Source organism: Argentina silus (genome assembly GCF_951799395.1).
Source record: "Argentina silus genome assembly, chromosome: 4".
NCBI lineage: Eukaryota > Metazoa > Chordata > Actinopteri > Argentiniformes > Argentinidae > Argentina > Argentina silus.
The window spans coordinates 19,310,985-19,332,331 of NC_139658.1; the positions used below are offsets into that span (position 1 = coordinate 19,310,985).

General features: G+C 45.1%; 1 protein-coding gene across 1 annotated transcript in view; it reads left to right on the forward strand.

Annotated features, from left to right (window-relative positions):
• Positions 1 to 21,347, forward strand: part of itpr1a (inositol 1,4,5-trisphosphate receptor, type 1a) — a gene marked incomplete at its 5' end in the record, with an annotated part of 73,834 nt that overhangs the window by 3,665 nt on the left and 48,822 nt on the right. Inside the window, 15 exons of the mRNA XM_083668223.1 lie at positions 701 to 771; positions 10,183 to 10,298; positions 11,834 to 11,920; positions 13,673 to 13,831; positions 14,653 to 14,751; positions 15,000 to 15,083; positions 15,323 to 15,469; positions 15,830 to 15,925; positions 16,297 to 16,341; positions 17,515 to 17,669; positions 18,771 to 18,870; positions 19,103 to 19,263; positions 19,466 to 19,607; positions 19,904 to 20,062; positions 20,931 to 21,103. Of these exons, the coding sequence (XP_083524349.1) occupies positions 701 to 771; positions 10,183 to 10,298; positions 11,834 to 11,920; positions 13,673 to 13,831; positions 14,653 to 14,751; positions 15,000 to 15,083; positions 15,323 to 15,469; positions 15,830 to 15,925; positions 16,297 to 16,341; positions 17,515 to 17,669; positions 18,771 to 18,870; positions 19,103 to 19,263; positions 19,466 to 19,607; positions 19,904 to 20,062; positions 20,931 to 21,103 (1,794 nt within the window). The remainder of the gene's footprint in view (positions 1 to 700; positions 772 to 10,182; positions 10,299 to 11,833; positions 11,921 to 13,672; positions 13,832 to 14,652; positions 14,752 to 14,999; positions 15,084 to 15,322; positions 15,470 to 15,829; positions 15,926 to 16,296; positions 16,342 to 17,514; positions 17,670 to 18,770; positions 18,871 to 19,102; positions 19,264 to 19,465; positions 19,608 to 19,903; positions 20,063 to 20,930; positions 21,104 to 21,347) is intronic.

Here is a 21,347-nt window from a genome sequence, read left to right on the forward strand (position 1 = left end):
TTAACCTACATGTAGAGGGATAGGGTTAGGAGCCAGGTTTGACTATGGCAGTTAAACAACACACGACAAGTGCTTTCACATGCCTGTGTGTTTTGAAGTGTACTGTATTGTACAGTAAGTGTTTATATTGATGGGCTTGTGAAGAGTGTGTTAGGAGAACTGTCTTTGTTGTGATTCTAATTAGGGTTGGGCAATATTCACTATACTCTTATTGATGATATACAGTTAGAAAAAAAATCACGATATACGATAATATTGTTAATTGCTGAATTATGGGTTAGGGTTAGACATGCCAGTAAGAGCAAAAATAGTGTATGGCTGGTTTAAGTAGTCTGGTGAAACACAGAGACATGTTTATACCACTAGATGTGCTTTGCCTGGCAAACCACTGGACAGTACACTTGTAGTTATGCACATATCTAAAGTTTTACACACGTTTACAGACTGTTTTGTGGAAGAATATGCACAACATGCGATAACATCAAATATCTGCCCAACCCGATTCTACGTGTGTGATTCTGTTTCTGACGTGCATGGGATTGACAGTTTATGATGACTGATGTATAGATGATTCACTTACTTTCGACAAATGTACTTGTACAAATGTGCTTGTTGTAAGTCGCTTTGGGTAAAGGCGTCTGCTAAATGTCAAAAATGTAAATGTCAATGTAACAGCTGTCGTTGTCTCATCTCTCCAAAGCCTGGTGGATGACCGTTGTGTGGTCCAGCCTGACACGGGGGACCTCAACAACCCTCCCAAGAAGTTCAGAGGTAAGAGGATGAACAGCAAGTACATTACAGTACAGCCATTCTACTAAGGCATCACGTCACCTCTGTAAACCCTGCCTGTTTATACTGTGTGTTCTACTGGGGATGTTTGTTAATGTATTATGCTGCGTCTCTGTGGTGATATCCTCAATATCCCAGAGCATTGCACATCAAAAAGGGCTGCTGTCTTTGATGTGTGAGTGTGTGAGTGTGAGTGTGTGTGTACAGTTTTTATAAGCATTCGTCAGTGAAGCTGTGCATGTGTCCGTACATTTGAGTTGGATATTTTATCTGAGTTTTCTGCAGAGAAAAACAGCAAAGAGCATATTTACTCAAGCAGCCTCTCTGGCTGTTATATATAGCTCCATCACAGGAAGTAGAACTCATGACCTTCAAGTCTCAGATCAGAGGTCGATGTCCCCAGAGAGAAGCCTTCTTGTCACCAAAGCTGATGTGATGCGAGTTTGAGCCGTGAATGTAGCCTTTGTGTCTTCATCATACTGTTAAACTCAATCTACCAGTGTCCATCACTTTTTAATCTTGCAGTAGTAGATGGAGAAACTACATGTCTGAAGGGTTTTATCAATTTACTCTGAGGTGAGCTGAGGTGAGGAAATGAGTTTTACTGTAGCTGAGGTGAAGAATGAGATGTGCAGTTAAAAGAATATCTGTGAGTGTAGCCTTGAGAGGAGTAGATGAGGACATTTTAGCACAGCTCGAAATAAAGGAGTGTAGGATATTTAACGGGATAGTTCACTATTTTACAACGTATAGTCAGATGGTTCCTTCCCTTGAAAGTAGTCAATGGGTCAGGAGAAACTGTAATCCATGGTTCAGAGTTGTTTAAATAGCCACTAATAACTAGCTACTGCTAACTTTAGCCACCGCTAACAAAAAAACAATGGAAGTGAAAAAGTTCGGGAACCCAAATCACCTCAAATGAACTCTCTGACTTGGTCAGAAGTTACTTTGAGGTGGTTTGTTTATTTTCTTTCCCCCAATCACTCCGATTGTTTTTTAGGGTTAGCGGTGGCTAAAGTTAGCTGAATTTAAGGTGTAAAATAAAGAACTATCCCTTAACAAGCATTCCGGTCATGCTTGGCGTTAGCTCCTACATTGCATTTGGCTGATGACTTGTTGGACCATTAGCTGTCGTCTGATAGAGTGGAGGGAAATTGTATTGTATTTAAAACCCATAAAGCTTTGTTCTCCTCAGGGCACAGAAGAAGGAACTATACTTCTCTTTGATGTCCCATGAAAGTTCTCTGAGTTTGTCTCATGATACTGTTACCGACACAAACCTTTGATATCCTCTCTGCTGTACATGAACAGCTACAGTCAATTGGCTGTCTGTCTGTCTGTACAGATAGGCCTACCTGTCCGTGACTGTGTGTGTGTGTGTGTCTGTCTGTGTGTACTCCCAGTAAGTGGCCTAAGAGGCCATGGTAACCCCTCCTGCAGTGACCGTTATGTTGGTGGTGATGACACGTGTTAGAGCCACCTTTTATTACTGGAGGGCTGAGAGTTTGATGGGGATAGAGACAGAGGAAGGGAGAGACAGAGGAGTGAGGGAGATCAGGAGGGAGAGGGTAAGAGAGACAGAGTGAATGTGAAGGATAGAGAGGGGGATGGAAGGGAGATTTAGTTACAGACTGTAGAAGCCTGGTGTTGGTGTTCTCCTGCTGTGATACTGTTGTCTGCGATAATGGCCTCCTCAAAGTTTGTTTCAGGTAAAGGTACCAACAGAGTATGTAGCTTGTTATGTTATGTACAGTACCATACCACTCTGAGCAGCACTGTGGGGTATGGCTATTCAGTGATGTACAATAAGTAGCTTGTTTGGCAGACGTAACCCCCCAAAAAACTGATCTTGTTCTTATTGCCATCACTTGTTTCTCATTCAATTCTAATTCCCCTTATTATCTTGGCATGAACTACAGTATATCTATTTGTGGGATGTTTTTTCAGACATTAAACTGTCCCTTCCTATTGTTTTGGACACAAACTAAACACGCAAAACGCTGTATATACATTTGGTCGGACTTACTGTGCTTCTGCTTCCATTTCTATTTTATCTCCAAACGTGGGTTGGGATGTGTCTTATTTGAGACTTCCTGGTGTGTATGTTTTGGTCGGCCCCCCTTTGTGTCTTCCATTTTGGCGGCTCCGCAGCGTAAATAAAGTCCCAGGATGCAGCAGAGTTGCCTTGTTGAGAGACGGTGGAGATAATCCTCCTTAGTTTAGGCCTCTGGCTGAGGGCCAGATTGGCCATGTCCACCAGGCCTCACTGCAGAGGTATGCTTACCATTTCCTCCTAATGTAAGCACAAGCACCACACTTTACACACACACACACACACACACACACTTTACACACACACACACACATACACACACACACTCACTCACTCACTCACTCACTCACTCATCCACAGATGCATACACAGATATAGACACACACACACACACTCACGCACACACACAAACACAAACACACATTAACGTACACTGTGCACTCAGGTAGAAACTCTTATAATCATAAACACACACATACACATACACACACACACACGCACACACATGGCTGAACAACAGTTGGAGGTGACCATGTGCCCATATTCGTTCATGCCTACATTACTGTTTAGAATCTCACACTGGAGTAATTGCAGGGGTCGTATGTGTGTGTGAACAAATATGGTCTGGAGTTGTTGTGTTGACACACACTTCTTTCTGCATTCCATGTGACAACCCCTGTGACCTGTTGTTTTCCTCCCTCTTGTCCAGTTCTCTATCAAACACCGAGCAGCACCGCACCTCACGTGGAGAGCGTTATAATGTTTGTTGCAGTGATTGAAATCAGGCCCTGTTCTCGGCTATATCAGTCTTGTTATCTCATTAAGATGTTCACAGCACTTATACCCTTCCTAAGCAGTTGGAAACAACTTTTGTCAAGGTAGACCATCACTGCCCAATCCCTGTGTGTTTTGCCACGACTGCTACTTGGTGTCATTTTCTGTTGACCAACCAAAGCATGGCATTAGAGTGACTGGTTGTCCTACTGGTCTTTCTGCCTGACAGTGACTGGTTGTCCTACTGGTCTTTCTGCCTGACAGTGGCTGGTTGTCCTACTGGTCTTTCTGCCTGACAGTGGCTGGTTTGTCCTACTGGTCTTTCTGCCTGACAGTGGCTGGTTTGTCCTACTGGTCTTTCTGCCTGACAGTGGCTGGTTTGTCCTACTGGTCTTTCTGCCTGACAGTGGCTGGTTTGTCCTACTGGTCTTTCTGCCTGACAGTGGCTGGTTGTCCTACTGGTCTTTCTGCCTGACAGTGGCTGGTTGTCCTACTGGTCTTTCTGCCTGACAGTGGCTGGTTTGTCCTTTGTTTCATTTGCTTTCATCTCCTCTGATAATGTTGTTTACATGTGTATGTGTTCAGAGCCACTGGGCAGTCATAAACTTAACAAACTCAAAGCAGAGGTTTGCAACACAAGGCCCACCAGTAACGCCCCGTCTGACTGGCCAGATGAAATGTCACTACAGGATTTTAACAGTGGTGGTATTGTTGGACTAATTCAGTTGTTGTGGAAATGTGGTAGATAATTGGTTGGTTGGGGAAATGTGGTAGATGATTGGTTGGTTGGGGAAATGTGGTAGAGGTAAATAATTGGTTGGTTGGGGAAAAATGTGGTAGATGATTGGTTGGTTGGGGAAATGTGGTAGATGATTGGTTGTACTTCATAATATTGAACCACATCTTCTTGGTGTGTTCCTTCCCTTATGACAAATGATAAGGATATTGCTTTCACCTTTCCTGTCCATTCCGATGAGTGGGAGAAAGGAGACAAAGGATAGGAAGCTATTCAGGAGTATGGAGGAGACTCTGTATTGTCTGGGTAATGCAATAAAGGTGACAGGTTGCTTCCTCTATAGACTCTGAGACAGGATAAGCGTGTCAGATATGTATCGCTTCATTGCAAACAGGGCTAGGCCCAGATGGTGTTGATACTAGTATTGATGTATTTCAGTAGTAAAACTATTACAATAGAAATCCCCAGAAGGCTGACACCTCAGTTGGTTTCCTTCCTCCTGGTCTGTGGCTATGTGCTGTAGCGTAGATTAGGGTTTGTGTGTGTGTCCCAGCCCAGCCCAGCCCAGCCCAGGTGTCTGCAGGCTACACCCCACAGGCTACACCAGGCGTCTGTAGGCTACACCACACCACAGCCCAGGCCTCTAATGGCTGCCAGGCCTTTGATAACTTCCTTTGTGTTTGTCTAAGCCCCATGTTCATTTAGAAGTGCTGTTTCATGTGGCGATCTGAAGACCTGCGTTTCACTGCTTTTTACACAGCTTTTATGACGAGTAGGATCTCTATAAGATGACGAGGATTAATCCATATATTGCTTGCTGTTGGATGTCATCCATCAGGGAAATGACATGTGGCAGGCGGAGACATGATTATTGTTCTTTGGCTTCAATCGCGTGGTTGTTCTGCAGGTCCTATTTTCAGACCCTTTAACCACGGCAATAACACTAAGTATGATGGAACGATGTGTAAAATTACCTCCACTGCAATGACACTAAATACTTTCGCAATGACCAGCATCATTACTACCGTTGGTTGTTATGCTTGCTGTTGAAGTGGGGCTGACTGCTTTCTTAGAAAATAGCAGCAGTTTTAAATTGACTTTATTCTCTCGTGGCCTACTCCCTGGATGAAAGGCTCTTTCATTTACATTTAGCAGACGCCTCTATCCAAAGCGACTTACAACAAATACATTTGTGAATCATCTATCCATCAGTCATTATAAGATAAAGTAATCAATGCTCAGACCAGGGGCCATAGGCAGTTTTATTTTTTTTTGCCCTTCTTCTTAACAGGAGAGAAACTTGTACATGGGGGTAGTGGGGGTGAAGAGGTCTTTCACATTTCCAGGCCATATTGAACGTCATCAGACACTTTGTGTTGCTCAGAAGTTCCTTCACATGTGCTCCGTTACTTTGAAGAGGAACAAGGAACCTACTTATTGTTAACCAAGGTGATAACAGTCACGATCTTGGGAGGTGATAAGAGGGAGAGTAGCACTGGTCGTGGGGTTGTCATGGTACTCTGGTGTGATGCCTGTATTTCTGTTGGTTTACGTTAGCCTCAGACTGACATGATTTCAGAAACATCTGACTGGTCAGCTCTCAGTGGGTGTGTCAGTCAGGCTGCTGACGTCTGCAGGTGTAAGAGGTTCTGATAATGTACAGTAATAACACAGGATAATGTAATACACGTAATGTAAAACTTTTCATAATGTAATAACTTTAGCATTTAGAACGTAATCAAACCGCATAATGTAATAACTTGCTGGGTAATGTAATAAACTTGTTAAACAGACAATGTAATAACATTACTACGTTATTTGTCGCTTATTACATTATCCGGTGAGTAAACACTTGTTGGATTAATAATGTGATAATTGACCAAAATCATTGTAATTATGCTATGTTTCATTCATTTTATGTGTCGCACGCACACACACTGTTGGTCTATACCATATACATCACAATAGCAAAGCAGGTGACGGCAGTCGAGGTGTCGGACACTGGGGCTCGTGTGCAGAGAGCACATTAATAGGAAATATCTGCAACACAATGTGTGATCTTGCTGCAGCGTGGAGTGACAAAGTCTGCACTCACAAGCTCTCTAGAACCGGGGTTGTAAACTGGATCAGACTGGTGGAGGGCAGTTCCATGTAAAAGGACCCATGAGGATCAAAATGTGAAATTCATCAGAGCATATCGAATTGGGTGTCAAATGAAAGCTAAGAGTATATATGTTTTGGGGAAAATCTGTCAGAAATACATTTCTTTTACTTCTGGTCAAACATATAGAAAAGAAAAACATCTACTATCTACCATCATTTAAAGGTGTTTAGTGAGTCCCAGGGTCATTCTGTTACCATGGAATTGCCATTTAGTTATACTGTTTTCAAAGCTTGCCAACTAGGCACTGTTAGCATGGCATGAACATTGGAATTATTACTTCCAAATATTGTATGTTTGTACTCTTACTGGCTACTCACAAGAAATACCCTAAGCAAAAAATGTCGGTGCCCCCCACCACACCAGGATGTGACACTTAAAATGAATAAAACAAAACATAAAGACAATGATCTTGGTAAGTTATTACGTTATTCATCCAACAAGTTTTGACTCACCGGATAACTTAATAACCACAGGATATTGTAATCATGTTATATACACTATTTTCCTTTTCACAAGTTTATTACATTATCCGGCAAGTCATTACATGATCCATTTTTATTACATTATAAATGGGAAAGTTATTACATTATCCGGTGTTATTACATTATCGGTTGTTACAGGGTGCAGTGTCTGCTCTCAGGTGATGCTCGTACCGCAATGTCTTCAAGGGACTAGAAATTATCTAGATTTTTTAGTCCCACTCTGTCAGTTTCCATGACTGTGATGTTGTGAGTTTACCCTCAGAGGGTCATAGTTCTGTTCTTTGATGCATACGTTTCCCCCGCAAATAACAGCCAAGCATAAAATAGGCTACCAGTTAAGACCACGAATGCTAAGCTAATGTTTTGAATCATTAACTGCCCTCGTTTACCAGGTCAGCCCTCGGAGTGCTCTCCACTCCCCTTTTCCCGGTGTCTGAGCGGGAATTCTTAGAATGGGCCTCCACAGAATTCCCTGTTGTCTCCCACAGCTGACTGAGTGAAAGAGAGAAGAGAGCTTATTGTACAAACAGAGCCTGGCCTTCACCACAGGCTGTTTACCTGTCAGACACCGTGTGTGTGTGTGTGTGTGTGTGTGTGTGTGTGTGTGTGTGTGTGTGTGTGTGTGTGTGTGTGTGTGTGTGTGTGTGTGTGTGTGTGTGTGTGTGTGTGTGTGTGTGTGTGTGTGTGTGTGTGTGTGTGTGTGTGTGTGTGTGTGTGTGTCATTTGCATCTTTGAGACCATAAACAAGACTCTTGTTTGTTGTAATTGTTGTTACTTGTTTTGCACAGGAGCTGTATCCTTCTCTACAGTTGTGTGTGCTTGTGTGCGTGTGTGTTTCCTTCTTTGGTGTCCTCCATTCCTTTGCCGTTTGACTTCATTTTGACCCCTACTATTTTGATCAGATCTTGGTGGACATTTTATCAGCATGATCTCCAGAAACGGAACATCCTCTGTAGGCAAACACACACACACACACACACACACACACACTACAAAGGCCAGCTCTGTCTAGCCCTGAGTTCTAAGGGAATAGATCAGAGCTCCTCCTTTATTCCGCCTTTCACTTCTTCTTTCTCTCTCTCTCTCTCTCTCTCTCTCTCATGCCAATTTCACTTCCTCTTATGTATTTGTCTGATGCTGTTTTGGGACTGAGTAAACCATATGAGACAGAGAAGGGGCCAGCAACTGTTAATAACTTGAGTGCAAGGGAGGGAGGGAGGGATAGAAGGGATGAAGGAAGGCAGAGAGCAGAAGGAGGGATGATAGAGAGGGGGATGATAGGGAGTCCCCACCCTCCTCTCTCTCTCTCTCTCTCTCTGTCATCCCACTCCACTCCTCTGCTCTGGCTGGCCTTATTTGGTCACGTTGCTTCGGCTGCAGCTGGAGGAGAGAGAAAGGGGGAGGATGGGGGGGATTGTTCTTTTTTTTCTCTTCTTTTTTCTTTTCAGGGGAGTTAGATCTCATCTGATCTGAGGTCAGAGAGGAAAGCCAGGCCTGGGAGATGGGGCGGGGGGCGCGGATGGCCAGAACTTAACTACACTAATGAATATCCCTATAGCTACAGTATTGCTGCAACTAGAATTGCAAATACTTCAATCAGGGGCTTTTTGATTTTATAGACTTTTGAGCAGCGATACTGTTATGCAAGTTGCATAATTCAGCCCAGAACTTAGAATTTAGAACTTAGAACTTCCTGTAACTTTATCTTTTGCCATGTTATCTGACATCCCATTTCATGGATAATAGAGTGAAAATGATGTTTGTTTTTTTACCAACTGTAGTGCTGATTAATACTGGTAAGATCGACTGGTTAAAGTATTGTACTGCTCCCTATGTAGGAGATTGACAAGGGAGAAGTGCTGGGCTGTTTTGGTTACGTAGATGTGAACAGCATGCAAATGTGAGGAACAGCTTCGCTCTGGCTGCTTCCTACAGTATTGTGGTTATGGAAATGAATGGCACAATCAGAATAGTCTCAGAACTGTCCGCCTGTCCCTAGCATTAAACACAGACACTGACCATAGGCTGTCTTATCACAGCAGACTGGAACTCAGTCATAACCCACAATGGATGTCACAACAACTTAGTTGTTAGACTCACTTTCACTCTCCTCTAGTATTTTATCTTTCATTTGCTCTCTCACTCACTCACTCACTCACTCACTCACTCTCACACACTCACACACTCACTCACTCACACACACACACCCTGTGTTTACATGCTGATTTTCCTATCCCTCACCAGTGGCCAGTGTTTCCCCCCAGTGGCCTGTCTCATGTCCTCCCTCAGCTCAGCCTGTGAGGCTTATCTATGAACCTGATGCAAACCATCTGTGAGTGTGTGTGTGAGGGTGTGAGTGTGTGTGTGAGGGTGTGAGTGTGTTTTGTTGCACAGATCTGTATGTGTGTTTGTGTGCGACCCTCTGAGACTGAGCAAGTATGCGTGTGTTTTGCTGTGTGTACATGTGTGCGTCATTGGCACGTCCAGTTTGGTATGTTTATTTAATTTAATAAAGCAAAGGTCACACAGAGTTATTGTTTTTAGCAGTTTCAATATCTGCTTTGATGACAATCAGGCTGTTCTCATGCCATCCTCTCCCGCCAGCAAGAGGGTCCCTAACCATCCCCTAACCCCTTACTCTGACCCTGTCTCTATCTAAACACAGTTTTGTCTCCCTCATAGCTTATCCCCAACAACTCTTTATTTTAAACCTGTGATAACAGTTTAAAACCTTTTTTTTTTTTTTTTTTTTTTTTTTTTAAACCTTTTAAACCTTATCTCTGGTAACCCTAACCTCTCTTCTACCCACCACTCTCTCTCTCTGTCTCTCTCTCTAACCTCATCTCTGTCTCCTGACTCTCTGTGGGCCAAATCCTCACCACATTTCTACCCAGAACGACTGTTAATGTCAGCCAGGGGAGGCTGGTGGAGGTAGAAATCGGAGGACAGGCTCATTGTAATGCATGGGATGAGGAATGGTATCAAACACGTGTCAGCCAACAATGAGACCGTCCTCTGATTTCTACCTCCACCAGCCTCCACTGATGTCAGCACATGACTTAGGTACAGTTAATGTCTGAGCTACGCACATGGACATTTACGTTTTGTCATTTTGTCTCAGAGCCTGTCTCTCCCTCTGTCTCTCCCTCTGTCTGTCTGTCTGTCTCTCTCTCTCTCCATCCAGACTGTTTGTTCAGGCTGTGCCCTATGAACCGCTACTCGGCCCAAAAGCAGTTCTGGAAGGCAGCGAAGCCCGGAGGGAACAGCACCACTGACACAGTGCTCCTCAACAAACTCCACGTGAGTGACAACGTCCCGTCCTCCCTGGCTCCCTCCCTTCTGCCTTTCTCTGGCAACTCTCACCACAACAGTACTCTACAGAGTCCCCTCCTCGTGTCTCTCTAAGATGAAACTGGGTTAGGGTTAGACACCTAACCCTAACCCTAACCCTAACCCTAACCCTAACCCTAACCCAACTCTCACCACAACAGTACTCTACAGAGTCCCCTCCTCGTGTCTCTCTAAGATGAAACTGGGTTAGGGTTAGACACCTAACCCTAACCCTAACCCTAACCCTAACCCTAACCCTAACCCAACTCTCACCACAACAGTACTCTACAGAGTCCCCTCCTCGTGTCTCACCACAACAGTACTCTACAGAGTCCCCTCCTCGTGTCTCTCTAAGATGAAACTGGGTTAGGGTTAGACACCTAACCCTAACCCTAACCCTAACCCTAACCCTAACCCAACTCTCACCACAACAGTACTCTACAGAGTCCCCTCCTCGTGTCTCACTAAGATGAAACTGGGTTAGGGTTAGACACCTAACCCTAACCCTAACCCTAACCCTAACCCTAACCCTAACCCTAACCCTAACCCAACTCTCACCACAACAGTACTCTACAGAGTCCCCTCCTCGTGTCTCACCACAACAGTACTCTACAGAGTCCCCTCCTCGTGTCTCACTAAGATGAAACTGGGCTCTCTGGGGATTACTTAGAACTAGTGCTTACAACTGTATACAGGTAGTAACTTTATTGGTAGGCTAAAGTACATGTCATATGCAAAACAGGTCTGGACCTTTAATCTCCTTGCCTGCCTGTGTTATCTCTTCCTCAGTTGTGTATTGTTGTACTGAAATGATTGAGACAAAAAACGTCATTCATTCAGCACACGCTGTAGTTCCTTTTTAACCAACAGACTTGTACAGTCATTTGACAGGTAACGTCCTTAAAGCCTTAAAGGGATTAGTTTTTGTTTTTTTGCTTTTACATTTACACAAGTTAGAGGGGTTTCTTATGGGGATTAGATTTTTGCTGAGGTGAGTTTGTCCTTTTATAGACACATAGTTTAGTTTAGTCCATTCCCACCTTTCTCTCTCTCTCTCTCTCTCTCTCTCTCTCTCTCTCTCTCTCTCTCTCTCTCTCTCCCTCTCTCTCTCTCTCTCTCCCTCCTGATACAATACCATTTAAAGCCCTCCGGTATCTGAATACAGAGTCATAAAATGATAGATTCAGATCTCTCCGGTGTTACCATGGAGATGCGAGCCAGACTTTTCCAGCCCTCCTGTTGAGGCTCTCGGGCTTGTTTGCTGCAAACTCCACCAGTGTTGTTGTTACATCCTGTCTAGAGGAAGGAGCAATACCTCCTACCTCAGGCCAGTCCAAGTCCACAGTTATTCATGCATAACGTTGTGACTAGCTGTCTGTAGTGATGTTGATAGTCGTAATAGTTATTCATGCATAAAGTTGTGACTAGCTATCTGTAGTGATGTTGATAGTCGTAATAGTTATAGTCTCTAACTCTCCCCTCTTCCCTCCCTCTCTTTTATGTAGCATGCAGCTGATTTGGAAAAGAAGCAAAATGATTCTGAAAATAAAAAGCTGCTTGGAACAGTGATTCAGTATGGAAACGTCATTCAGGTGTGTGTTTGTGTGTGTTGTTTGTGCACATAATGTGTATACTGTATGCCTATTCATACATGCACATGATCATGTGCAGTACATACATATGATGTAGATACTGTACATGTATGTATGTATGTATGTATGTATGTATGTATGTATGTATGTATAGGTCCCAACATGTACATCATCCCCCTACAAGAACAATGTCTGGCTTGGACTTACTGTTGAGAGACTTGTCATCAATGAGGCTAATCCATGTCATGTTGTTGAACAACCTCACACACTCCCTCCCTCCTCACACACTCCCTCCCTCCTCACACACTCCCTCCCTCCTCACACACTCCCTCCCTCCTCACACACTCCCTCCCTCCTCACACACTCCCTCCCTCCTCACACACTCCCTCCCTCCTCACACACTCCCTCCCTCCTCACACACTCCCTCCCTCCTCACACACTCCCTCCCTCCTCACACACTCCCTCCCTCCTCACACACTCCCTCCCTCCTCACACACTCCCTCCCTCCTCACACACTCCCTCCCTCCTCACACACTCCCTCCCTCCTCACACACTCCCTCCCTCCTCACACACTCCCTCCCTCCTCACACACTCCCTCCCTCCTCACACACTCCCTCCCTCCTCACACACTCCCTCCCTCCTCACACACTCCCTCCCTCCTCACACACTCCCTCCCTCCTCACACACTCCCTCCCTCCTCACACACTCCCTCCCTCCTCACACACTCCCTCCCTCCTCACACACTCCCTCCCTCCTCACACACTCCCTCCCTCCCTCACACACTCCCTCCCTCCTCACACACTCCCTCCCTCCTCACACACTCCCTCCCTCCTCACACACTCCCTCCCTCCTCACACACTCCCTCCCTCCTCACACACTCCCTCCCTCCTCACACACTCCCTCCCTCCTCACACACCACACACTTAGTCATCCTCCGCATATTTCTGTTGGCATTTAGAGTGACAGGCTTTATTAGGCTTCCCTCTCAATGATATTTGGACTGTTCCAAACTTGGAGAGGAGCGAAACTTGAGAGCCCCTGGGTGCATTCATGCGGTTTATGTGTGATTTATAAATAGAACCGTGACGTAGGAGGATCTCAATAGTGTTTGCTAAGCTTCAGAATCGAGTGCGTTCTCGGTCGTAACTTCATAACTATCACAGACTGCTCTCTCCATGTTGAGACATACTCCTCACTCTCTCAAGGCAGAGCAGATGCACATAGACAAAGCTGTAGGCAAAACCCTACGTGCACAAACTGTTTAGGACATCGTTCGTTTTGTGAGTTACAAACAGATTGGATTAACATTATGATTTTAAGAAACAGTACACATCCGTAACCCATCCAGCATATCTTCATCATATCATATCCATCCATACCCTCATCCATCCTTATTATTCATGCCCTCATCCACTTCTTCAGTATGACATCACCCCTCAACCTGTAGGTGCTACTGTATACAGTGCCATAGCTGTAAATGCTATGTTTCAAACCCCATCTCCTGTGTTGTGTTGTGTTGTTGTGTTGTGTTGGGCTGTGTCGTTGTGTTGTGCTGTGCTGGGCTGATCTGTGTTGTGTTGTTGTGTTGGGTTGTATTGTACTGTAATACAGGTCATGTATCATGATAATAACTGAGTTGTATTATACTGTAATACAGGTCATGTATCATGATAATAACTGAGTTGTATTATGCTGTAATACAGGTCATGTATCATGATAATAACTGAGTTGTATTGTACGTCCGCTACCCAGCTCCTGCATCTGAAGAGTAATAAGTACCTGACGGTGAACAAGCGTCTCCCGGCGCTGCTGGAGAAGAACGCCATGAGGGTGATGCTGGACACGGCCGGGAACGAAGGCTCCTGGTTCTACATCCAGCCCTTCTACAAGCTCCGCTCCATAGGAGACAGTGTGAGTCTCACCGTACAGTACACTCTCACACCGAGGTGAGGGAGTCCAGTCTATGAGGCAATGTGTAGAATCAGATTTACTTTGATGACGGTGTTTTTATCTACAGTGAGAGACTTTGTTGGGCACAGTGTTGAGCAATGCTAATAGAACAGTGCTATTGTGATGCGCAGGGTTCTAACCCAGGTCTCTTGAACGTGGAAGACCCAAGCGTCTACCATTAGGCTGAGAGGTCAAGGTCCGAGGACAACACTTACATGTAAAATGCATCAGGCAAGGCTACCTCATCACAAGCGTGATTCCAAACCACCGCCGCTACACTATGAAAAGGGCTCTATCTCCAGTACTGTCCAGTATAATGGAAAGGCCATCAAAGCAAGTCTATCAGCTGTCTGGCGCTGTACAAGTCAAGTTGGCTGTGTGAGCGGGTTCAGGTTCAGAGCATTGTGGGATGAACCAGGTCAGTGTTGGGCTGTGGTAGCAGGGTCAGACTCAAGGCGTTGTGGGACCAGAGTTGCCCTCTAATCCTCAGTGATGAGGGCCAGATCAGATGAGGAGCGGAGTGGGCAGAAGACCAAGGACAGAGAGGCCCCCAGGGTGGAGAGATAAGACTGCTGCTCTGCTGAAAGATCAAAGGAAGATGAGCCATGGCTGACTGGTTTAGCGACTGTGGGCTTCAGAGCTCCACACAGGAATCTACTCTCGTCTTTGAGTGTGAGCAGATGCTGTATATGCAAAAGAGCCCAGTTAGCATTTTTTTAAATTATGCTTTGTTTATGTGTGTGTGTCTGTGTGTCTGTGTGTGTGTGCGCGTTTGATGACAGGTGGTGATAGGGGATAAAGTGGTCCTGAACCCGGTGAATGCTGGACAACCTCTTCACGCCAGCACTCATCAGCTAGTGGACAACCCAGGATGCAATGAGGTTTGGCTGCAGATCCTCTCTGTTTTAAACATGTGTGTGTGGGAGTATATACCATACAGCACGGAATCTATATATAGTTGTCTGTGTAGTGTGTAGCTACATTGTATCAAACAATACACCATTGTATCTCAGTCCTCCTGATTTGCATCAAGTTGTACAGCTTATCCTGTACAGTTCAGAAGGTAACTACACCTGGTAATTACACCTGGAAATCTTATGGAACTCCCTTTTGTGTGTTCGCGTTTCAGGTGAACTCGGTCAACTGCAACACCAGCTGGAAGATCGTCCTGTTTATGAAATGGAGTGACAATCAAGAGATCATCCTAAAAGGGGTTTGTTTCACCATCAACCAGTCAGGCTTGAGTTTTACATTTCACTGTCTCTGATGCCTGTCCTGGACTATTGGGGCCCAATGATCAGCTCCCATCAGTCTTATATCCACCTTGTGTAACCAGAAACATGGGCTAATCCTACAGGCTTCACAGTTACTCTTTAATGTGAGAAAGTAGCCCTACCCACCTTGTTTTGTACCGTAGTCTCTATGGTAACATCAGTTCCTGTCTGTTGTCAGGGCGATGTGGTGCGCCTGTTCCATGCGGAGCAAGAGAAATTCCTCACCTGTGATGACCACAGGAAAAAACAATATGTCTTCCTCCGCACCACCGGACGCCAATCCGCTACCTCAGCCACCAGCAGCAAAGCCTTATGGGAAGTGGAGGTGAGGAGGAAATCTTTAGCTCTTTGCATCAACTGGTTTTGATCTACTGTAGTGCTAGAATGTTGCTTGTTTGTGATATGTCAGATGAAGAAACGATTACCTCACATCTGCTCCCAAAAAGGGAACTGTGCATTTCATTTTAAAGTGTGCATGGCTGACTTTTGAATAAAAAAAGTAAGAATGAAGCATCCCCTTTTTGGGGGAGCCTCAGTCAGTGCAGGCGTCCATTTGCGTCATATCAGATCTGTTTTATTTTTTCACTCAGCTTTTCTCATTATCTGTTAGATAATTACTGTTATCTCACCACTGTGAGGTGTTGGTGACGTGTGCGTCTCATCTGTGTGTTTCCTCCGGTACCAGGTGGTCCAGCATGACCCATGTCGGGGTGGAGCGGGCTACTGGAACAGTCTGTTCAGGTTTAAACACCTGGCCACCGGACACTACCTGGCTGCTGAGGTCAGTCATACACTTATTGGGGGTTCGATTCCCCCTGGGACCATATAGTATGCAGAATATACAAAAAATGTATGCACCAACTGTACTGTGGGTGCCCCCACCCACTGTACCGCTTTGGATAAAAGTGGTAATATATATATATATTATTATGTTATATATATGTTATATATATTATAACAAGAGTATGGTCCTTTTTCACTCTGTCAATCCAGGGAATGAATTGAAATTCAAATAATTGGTTTTGAAAATGAGCTGAATTTAAATTCACCTCCTGAGTTGAAAGGACCATTATCTGTGCTGCAGGAGAGAGGTGATGAGTTGATCAGGGTCTATGAATGGCAGATGTTTGACTCTTGTATGCTTGTTTGCAGGTGAACCCAGACTATGAGGAGGAGTGTCTCGAGTCACGCTCTTTAGTAAGTGATTCCTCTCTTTGGTTATCACTGACTTTTGAAGTCTGTGGAAAACTGAACACTGATCATAATCTCTAAACTCAGCTCACCTCCCTCATTTCACTGTAAAGAACAGTTCCCCAATGCCAACACTAGATGGCGCCGTCTGCAGTATGAAGTGGAAAGGTACGAGTGTGGTCTGAGTACCTGCTTGAACCAGCAGATGGCAGTCTACCACTAAGAATGCCTCCCACTAGACATTTCTCTCTAGAGACCCTAACACACAGTAGTGGCATTGGTCAACACGAGGTTGAACATGCTTCTATCGCAGGCAGAGCCCTCTCAGGGCACATGTCTATGTGTCTGATACTGACCCTTATTTAGAATCTTAATCGGACAATGGTCCCTCCAACAATAGTGACCATGTGAACTATACTAGGATTAGACTAGATATTTACATTTGATATTTCGAGCATATTTCATGATATTGTTCTCTTTCAGACAATATTCTGTAAAAGTCCTTGAACGGGAATTGGCTGCAGTTTACCCAATATAATATGCTATTGCCAATCTTTCTGATTACATCTTACATCTTGTCTGATGACATCTTATATTTAATGTAATATAATAAATTATATATAAATTATATTCTGTGACTTTGATTGATGAAACTTGACGATTACATTTATAGAATTAACTATACAATGGCATTTTGCCTCTAAGAGCAGTAGGGCAGTGTTATTGGGTCAGGAGGTCTTGCTACCCCTTCCCACTGTCTATTGAATTAAGACTATAGAATTATACGTGCTGGCATAGATTAGATTATGAATGTAGAAATTAGATCAAATTGTTGTTCTCTTTTCTGAAAGAAAGATCTCTTTGAGCTGCAGAGCTCTTATCTTCAACATTCAGTTCCTGCTCACTGATATGATCTTTAAGAAATTCTAGGAAAGTCTAGGAATGTTTCAGAGGAAGCAGACCTGTGTGTGTGTGTGTGTGTGTGTGTGTGTGTGTGTGTGTGTGTACACATTCTCTACTAGCTGACTAGTGGCCTTTTAGATTCTCTACTATTGTATACACTGATCACTATCTATGATTCACTGACACAATTCGCTATATGGCATCATTGAACCTGGTCTTCAGTCCCCCCTGTCTGTGAAGTGGTGTGATGAGACTGTTGTCATATGGGCCTTACAGCTGGACTCTGAGCAGGAGGCCCACCGCGCACGCCTGCGAAACCCCCAAGAGAAGGTCATGTACACGCTGGTCTCCGTTCCCGACGGCAACGACATCTCCTCCATATTTGAGCTGGACCCCACCACTCTGAGAGGGGGGGACTCCCTGGTGCCCAGGTAGGATGTCTACTACTTTGTCCTGGAGCATGCCATTTGAGCAGATGGGGGGGGGGGGGGGGGGTGACCTCCACTGGTAGTTTTAATGGGTGAGTGTCTCAATAAAGCCCCAGAAAACCATGGCGACTAATGCAGCCCGCACACACAGATATTGTCCAGACCAGATGCGCCCCCACCACCTCCTCCGGCCCGCCATAGGTCACACACACACACACACACACACACACTTGGCACCAGGCCCTCATAAAAAAATCCCAAACCGATTCTCCCATGGAGAACAGACACCTCATGAATAAGGGGATTTCCACATTGTATTTACTTCACCTAAGTAAGTCAGTGTGCGTGTGCGTGTGCGTGTGCGTGTGTGTGTGTAAAAATAAAGTCAAACCTGAACATGCGTGCTCGGATCGTTGTTTATGTTGTTTAGAGCCTGTCTGCGTGTGTTTGATTGTCCAAGCTGACTTGTACTGTAAGGGTGTGTGTGTGTGTGTGTGTGTGTGTGTGTGTGTATGTGTGCATAACACTAAGCATTTTTGCCGAGTGCTCTGTCATACTGACTATGAGAAGAAGAAGGATGATTTACAGTGACTAGCCTGAACTACTGTAAGTCCCTATCCCTGTTTCTGAAGTGACCTTGTCATGCGAGGGTGTGTGTGAGAGTGTGTTTTTGTAACTTTTATGCCTCCTGAGGCTCCCCTTCCTTTCATCTCCCTCTATCCACCTCCCCCGTTCCAACCCCAAAACCTGACTCATGTGAGAGACAGTAGGGTGTGTTTGGACTTCCAGTCACCACGGTCCCTCCCTGAACTATAATACATCAGATACGAAGAATTCACCAGTATTTCATCAGACTTCCGTGTCTCATTTCCATAGGGCTTTGACATAGCTCTGCTCTTCATTGTTGTAAAGCAGTGGCTTGGAAAGTAGGTGTGTACTCTACATGTGAGACAGCTGCAGGGTCAAGCTCCAGGCATGATGTGTTATATATATATATATATATATATATATATATATATATATAGTATATAGTGTACTGAACTAATGGTGTGTGTGTGTGTGTGTGTGTGTGTGTGTGTGTGTGTGTGTGTGTGTGTTGCTCAGGAACTCGTATGTGAGGCTCCGGCACCTCTGCACTAACACATGGGTCCACAGCACCAACCACCCCATCGATAAGGAGGAGGAGAAACCCGTCATGCTACGCGTGAGTGACAGCTCAACCAGCCAATCGCCATTAAGTCAAGACTGTTTTGAGATCTTACCAGGCCTAGTTTGTGTAACCCCAAACCCCGACCACTGTACACACTGAATGTGTGTGTGTCCTGAAATCAACACAAATGAGTCCAACCCGACCCAAGTTCACCCGATAACACCCTGACATTACATTGCAAATTGACAGTTTCCACTCATCAGTTTCTCCCGGTCTATATCTTAAGATTGGAACGTCATCGCTGAAAGAAGACAAAGAGGCGTTTGCCATCGTGCCCGTCTCCCCGGCTGAAGTAAGAGACCTTGACTTTGCCAACGATGCCAGTAAAGTGTTGGCCTCCATCGCAGGGAAACTGGAGAAGGGCACCATCACTCAGAATGAGAGGAGGTACGGAGAAGAAATTACCTTTTCCCTAGACATTGATCCATCGTCTGTTATGAAATGTCCTCATAAATCGAGTGTTAGACTTTGGGGAGAGAAACCTTATCTTAGATCTGTGAGGGCTAAGTCTACCTGGAGCAGGAGGTACACAAGCAGCCATTTTGGTGTTCCCTCTGTTTTCTTTACCTCTTCCTGTGTGTTCACCCAGGGCGGTGACCAAGCTGCTGGAGGACCTGGTGTTCTTCGTGGTGGACATCCCCAACAACGGGCAGGACGTGCTGGAGATCATGGTCAACAAGCCCAACAGAGAGAGACAGAAACTCATGAGGGAGCAGAACATTCTCAAACAGGTGCAGAACAGCATCACCTGTGACGCAGAACCTCCACGGAGGAACATACCTTCATAAACGTCTGTTGAACTCTGCTGATCTTCGCTGAACTTTCCTTGAAATGTGTTGCACTGGCCTTTTATGTGAACGTCATTGTACATTTTGAATTACCAAAATAAATTTTTTTGGAAACACATGAATTATTGTTAATTACATGGAACCATGGGGTCTCAGATATGTAAAATCTCTCAAATGTAAGTACAATATTATTACAATGTTAGTACTGTACAATATAATAACTTTAAACATCTCTTCAGATCTTCAAGCTGCTGCAGGCTCCGTTCACAGACAGTGGGGACGGGCCCATGCTGCGATTGGAGGAGCTGGCTGACCAGCGCCATTCCCCCTTCAGACACATCTGCCGTCTGTGTTACCGAGTCCTACGCCACTCACAGCAGGACTACCGCAAGAACCAGGTATGTACAACCCAGGGCTTACAGGGCTGAGACCACTGGACACTATAGGTCCCAGTACTGACCTCTGGACAAACTGTTCCAGGAGGCCTTGTCTTTAGTTGACAGTGAGTGTCAATGACAGCACTTATACAATTATCACGGCACGAAATGTAAAGATCATGCCATGCGCTTGGCTGTAATTGAATGTCCTGTTCAGTGTGTCCGGTTCACTCACGGAACGCTCTCATTAAACTCTCAGCAACCCCAGACATACCGGTACCCACACACTTGACAGCAACACATATTGTACCCACACACACACGCACACACACACACACACATGCACACGCAAAGAAGAGTCCATGCCGCATCCAATGCGCAGATGTACTGTGGTCCCCCTGTTACATTAGTGTAATTGGAGTGGTAATTTTGTTAGGCTGAATCAGGAAGCTGGCTGTCCGTCTGAACATGCTTTGTTCTCACAGGCATCGGATGAATGGGCTGAAGGCTTTGATAGGCCGCCGCTAATGCTGTCTTGATTAGCTGTGACGAACGGCTTGCCGCTCTGTAGGTTAATGGGGTTAACAGGGTTACTGTGTGTTGTCTAGCTTTAGCGGGCCTGCCCCCGGACCCTGCCAAGATGAAGGCCGACTCTCTGCAGAGAGATAAGAATCATACAAGTGTTAAACGTCATTATTGATATGATATGCTATGATGATATCTTAGATTCTGTTCCACAAATATATATTATTATGCAATTATGATAAGACAAGGGCTTGAAATCGTCTCATGAGATCTGATTAACGATATTAGAGTTCAGAGAGTATGTTTTGAGGATGTTGTGATGATGATGTGAATGTGACCAGGCCCTCTGTCTGTCCCGCAACAGGAGTACATCGCCAAGCAGTTCCGTTTCATGCAGAAGCAGATAGGCTATGATGTGCTGGCAGAGGACACGATAACAGCCCTGCTGCATAACAACCGCAAGCTGCTGGAGAAACACATCACCGCAGCAGAGATAGACACCTTTGTCAGCCTGGTGAGGAAGAACCGAGAACCCAGGTGCGTGTGTCTGTGTGTCTGTGTGTCTGTGTGTCTGTGTGTCTGTGTGTCTGTGTGTCTGTGTGTCCGTGTGTCCGTGTGTCTGTGTGTCCGTGTGTCCGTGTGTCTGCGTGTCTGCGTGTCTGCGTGCCTGCGTGCCTGCGTGCCTGCGTGTCTGTGTGCCTGTGTGTGTACGGTATACAGATTTAGATCTGACATTTCTGTATGTCCAGATAATATGTATGCCCTTTACAACCAGATGGTA